Genomic DNA, 4,759 nt, shown 5'->3' with positions numbered 1-4,759 from the left:
ACTAGGTGTGTGAGGATAGTGAAAAGGAAGATTCAATCTGGAGAAAATTCATGGATAGAGGATATGTTGGATCCAAGATTAAAAGGGCAGTTCAGCAGGAAACAAGCAGAAAAGATGGTTAAGATTGGTATTTCTTGTCTGGAAGAAGATAGGAACAAAAGACCAACAATGGATTCAGTAGTACAAGATTTGCTAGAATGTGAAGATGAATGTAATGTGCATCTGTAAAATAAATAGATTTGCCTGCAAGCCTACAAGTGCATCTGTAAAATTTTACTTGAACTGCATCCTGTAGGATTTGCCATTATGTATTTGTTTTCTTCTGGAAAATAAATAAATTACTGAATGCTTATTTCTGGATGCTTTGTAGCCGAGTCATAACTCATAAGATATAAATTTGCAAATGTTTTGGATGCTACGTACATTCATTATGGAAAGCATGTTTAAAACAGACCTGGCAAACATGACCGAGTCATTGAATCTCATAAATTAATGGAAAGAAAATTAATAGAACAGTTGATCATAATAATGCAAGTATGTAACATTAATTCTATTGTGATCTGGAAAAACTCAATTTCTTTTGGATACCTGAAAAAAGCCATCTGATGCAGCGGAAATATAAGGTTGGAATCCACCAACGGTGATTTGAATCCACAAGTCGATTTTCTCAAATCCACGAGAGATAATTTGGAATCTACTATAAGAATTTGAGATAACTCAAAAGTTTATTAATATGAAAGCTGACGACTACAACCGATTAAGGGTCCCTATATAGGAGAAACTAAACCCTAGGGTAACTAACAATCAAACCTAAAAGCCCATAGGTTAAAAGAAAACAAAATCCAAAATAAACTAAAAACCTAAAATAATACTAAACGCCGAATCAGACAGTTAAGACGACATCTTCTTGCTTAAATCTGATAGGGGTCACTAAAGTGAGTCTTGTAGATTTCGTCACTCCCATTCCGGAAAGGCATCATGCATCCTAAACGGACGTTCTGACCAAAAGTTACTCCAAATCAGATTTAACAGATTTTGCGCGACAAACTCGAAAAGTCCAAAACAACATATTTTTGAATATTCCAACAGCTAGCAACCTCATGATACGAGAATTACCGATCTTTAAATCATTCTTTTTTATTATTCGCCGCTTTCTTACTTTTAATTTTTTCTGTCTGAATTTGGGTCATTTGGCACATTCTTGTTCAACATTAGTCTCCTTCACTACGAAAGAACTCGACCTCGAGTTCAACTTGAATGCAAAACAAAAACTTGTAGAAGAGAAACTTAATAATAAATTAAACAATTGAACCTGTGGTTGGTAAGCGTGCTCTTCTACGAACTTAAATGACACAACCATGAACCCAACACCATAGATGAGTTTGTCATATGCAACTAGAACAAATTCTTCTCGGCTCTCATGAATATTGCAACCTTGAATCACAATTGTTTCTGATTGATATATCAGAGGCTGCAAGGTTTCTTCAACAAGAACAATTTCTTCTTTAATCTCCAAAGTGACTTCTTCATCATTATTTTCACACACCTCAGGATGGTCTTGCGCAACTTCTTGCAGGCTTGATTTTGATCTTGCACAACTTCTTCCTGAATAAATATGTACCATCTTTGCAATAACCAACATGGACGTTTTCATGCCATGGTTTTCCAAAAAACACATCAACGTCGTCCATGTCAATCACATGACAAGTAACATCCATCATCGTTCTAAAATTCTCCTATATAGATGGGAACTTTACAAACCTTTATTACATGTGCATGACCATCAATGCAATATGGATCGTTCAGCTTGACTATCGGTAATTGAAGGTAATCAACAACCTTACTTGCTACAAAATTCTCTTGCAGGCTGCTGTCAATTATTGCTGACCATACATTGTCTTTGATGAAACATGTTGTTGAAAGTCGTCGTAATCTGGCGATGTGAATATCCAACGTTCCATGATATCTTTCATCATCATCATCATCTTCTTCTTCTTCTTCTTCTTCTTCTTCTTCTTCTTGAATTGAATTGATGAGGCTAACCTAGGGCGAATCCCTTGGTATGTTCCTCTTTAATGGCGAATCCCTTGGTATGTTCCTCTTTAATTCTTCTTCTTCTTCTTCTTCTTCTTCTTGAATTGAATTGATGAGGCTAACCTAGCTAGCGCGAATCCCTTGGTGTGTTCCTCTTTAATTTTGGATAGATACTCTACGACCAACGTCGTTGAGGTTGGCATGTAACAGGAACTTGATCAACCATGAATACAGATTGATAACCACAATCCCTTGGTGTGTTCCTCTTTAATTTTGGATAGATACTCTACGACCAACGTCGTTGAGGTTGGCATGTAACAGGAACTTGATCAACCATGAATACAGATTGATAACCACAGGAATAGACCTGCTCCTTGGTATGTTCCTCTTTAATTCTTCTTCTTCTTCTTCTTCTTCTTCTTCTTTTTGAATTGAATTGATGAGCCTAACCTAGCTAGGGCGAATCCCTTGGTGTGTTCCTTTTTAATTTTGGATAGATACTCTACGACCAACGTCGTTGAGGTTGGCATGTAACAGGAACTTGATCAACCATGAATACAGATTGATAACCATAGGAATAGACCTGCTCTGATTACCAATTGATGCAGCGGAAATATAACGTTAGAATCCACCAACGGTGACTTGAATCCACAAATCGATTTTCTCAAATCCACGAGAGATAGAAGAATTTGAGATAACTCAAAAGTTTATTAATATGAAAGCTGACGACTACAACCAATTAAAGGTCTTTGTATAGGAGAAACTAAACCCTAAGACAACTAACAACCAAGCCTAAAAGCCCATAGGTTAAAAGAAAACAAAATCCAAAATAAACTAAAAACCTAAAATAATACTAAATGCCGAATCGGACAGTTAAGAAGTGATAAGTAGTTTGGGGTTCATATCCAAAACCAATGGGTTATGGGTGGAGTGGCCTAAACCCTTATAAACCCATAGGCAAGGTCTCATATTCCCGATGTGGGATTGATATCTCAACACACCCCCGCACGTGTGACGAATTTTCAAGCCTAACATGTGGACAACATTTGAGATGACGTGGAGTGCTTGTGGCCTTTGGGCTTCACACGTGGACGTGGGTAACCCGTTTTGATACCATGATAAAATAGTATGGGGTTCACATCCAAAACCAATTGGCTATGGGTGAAGTGGCCCAAACATTTATAAACCCACAGGCAAGATCCCATATTCCCGATGTGGGATTGATATCTCAACAGAAAGACATCTTCTGGCTTAAATCTGATAGGGTTCTCTAAAATGAGTCTTGTAGATTTTGTCATTCTCATTCCGGAAAGGTATCATGCATCCTAAACAGATGTTCTAGTCAAAAGTTACTCCAAATCATATTTAACATATTTTGCATGACAAACCCGAAAAGTCCAAAACAACATCTTCTTGAATATTCAAGCGGCTAGTAACCTCATGATTCGAGAATTACCGATCTTCACATTTTTTTTTTATTATTCGCCGCTTCATTACTTTTATTTTTTTCTGTCTAAATTTGGCCCATTTTTGTTTTATATCACCATTTGTATAATCTCACCCAGATTGCAAAGAAATCTACCTTATAAGCCTAGATTGGCCAACTGCCATATCTCCAGGGCTAAAGCATTTTCAAAAGAATCCACCATGAATATTTCCAAGTATATTCTTCTTTTGCTATTTGCAGCAACCTTTGCTAGGAGTCGAGCACAGTTAGAAGGGTTGCCAAGCTTAAAGCAACGGAACTTCTTGGTTTCACCAAGTGGAACCTTTTCTAGTGGATTTTACAAAGTTGGCGCCAATGCCTCCTGTTATGCAATTTGGTTCACCAATACTGTCAATAAAACAGTTGTCTGGATGGCTAACCGAGATAATCCTGTCAACAAAAGAGGCTCGAAGCTAACCCTCCATGGAAATGGCAACCTGGTTTTGACTGATGCACAAGGTTCAGTCATGTGGTCAACCAACACATTCTCTAAGGAAGTCATGGAACTTCAGCTTCTTGAAACAAGAAACTTGGTGTTGAGGAACAATTAAAGGAGACAGAAATGGATCCTTGGATGAACTCTTGTTCTCAGATGTTGAACTTGGATTGGAAAAGCGGTACAAGATTGCATTAGGCACCGCAAATGGGTACTCCACTGTGATGTAAAGTCTCAAAATATACTGTTAGACAACTATCTTGAACCTAAGGTGGCAGATTTTGGCATGTCTAAGTTGTTCAAAGACATTCATGATGAAGGAGTTGGATTTTCGAAAGTTCGTGGCACCAGAGGTTATATATATGGCTCCAGAGTGGATGGTGAATCTGAAAATTGATGCAAAGGCAGATGTCTACAGCTATCACTACGTCAATTTTAGCTTCAGACGATCTGCTAAGTCGGTCGTCTGAATACTTTTTCGGCTGTCGTCTATCCAGCAGTCATCTGATAAGCATTCAGTCGACGGACCTCGTCAGACGTCTGATACAACTTCGACGACAGATTGTATATAAGAAACTGTCGTCTGTATGCACCTACATTCGTAACAAAATTAAAGTTTTTGTAGTTAGAAACAGTTACGACGACGGTTCTATGTCGTTGAAAACAAATTAAACAACAAATATTTGCCACTGTCTATCGTCTGAAATATGTTATAACGTCTCTTGTTTGACGTGTTAATGTTTTTTTAATCTCTCTTTTAAAACTTTTCTCGTCTGTATTGTAGTATTACTACGGTTATTTGT

At 37.5% G+C, this 4,759-nt stretch overlaps 2 protein-coding genes across 2 annotated transcripts in view; both read left to right on the top strand.

Moving 5' to 3' along the window:
• Positions 1-122, top strand: part of LOC101307139 (putative receptor protein kinase ZmPK1-like) — a 2,419-nt gene extending 2,297 nt beyond the window's left edge. The window contains exon 2 of the mRNA XM_004305133.1: positions 6-122. Within this exon, the coding sequence (XP_004305181.1) occupies positions 6-122 (117 nt within the window). The remainder of the gene's footprint in view (positions 1-5) is intronic.
• Positions 123-3,681: 3,559 nt separating this feature from the next.
• On the top strand, positions 3,682-4,353 carry LOC101306843 (putative receptor protein kinase ZmPK1-like). The gene is made up of 2 exons (XM_004305132.1): positions 3,682-3,979; positions 4,136-4,353. The coding sequence occupies exons 1-2, from the start codon at positions 3,682-3,684 to the stop codon at positions 4,351-4,353; spliced, it is 516 nt and encodes a 171-aa protein (XP_004305180.1).
• Positions 4,354-4,759: the final 406 nt, after the last annotated feature.

The sequence above is a fragment of the Fragaria vesca genome, linkage group LG6 (genome assembly GCF_000184155.1).
Source record: "Fragaria vesca subsp. vesca linkage group LG6, FraVesHawaii_1.0, whole genome shotgun sequence".
In the NCBI taxonomy this organism is placed as follows: domain Eukaryota; kingdom Viridiplantae; phylum Streptophyta; class Magnoliopsida; order Rosales; family Rosaceae; genus Fragaria; species Fragaria vesca.
This window is presented reverse-complemented; position numbering and strand designations above follow the sequence as displayed.

Coding starts and splice junctions, on each gene's coding strand:
- LOC101306843 (XM_004305132.1), top strand. CDS start 3,682: ATGAATATTTCCAAGTATATTCTTCTTTTGCTATTTGCAGCAACCTTT. Junction 3,980..4,135: donor GGTTTTGACTGATGCACAAG/GTTCAGTCATGT, acceptor GGATTGGAAAAG/CGGTACAAGATTGCATTAGG.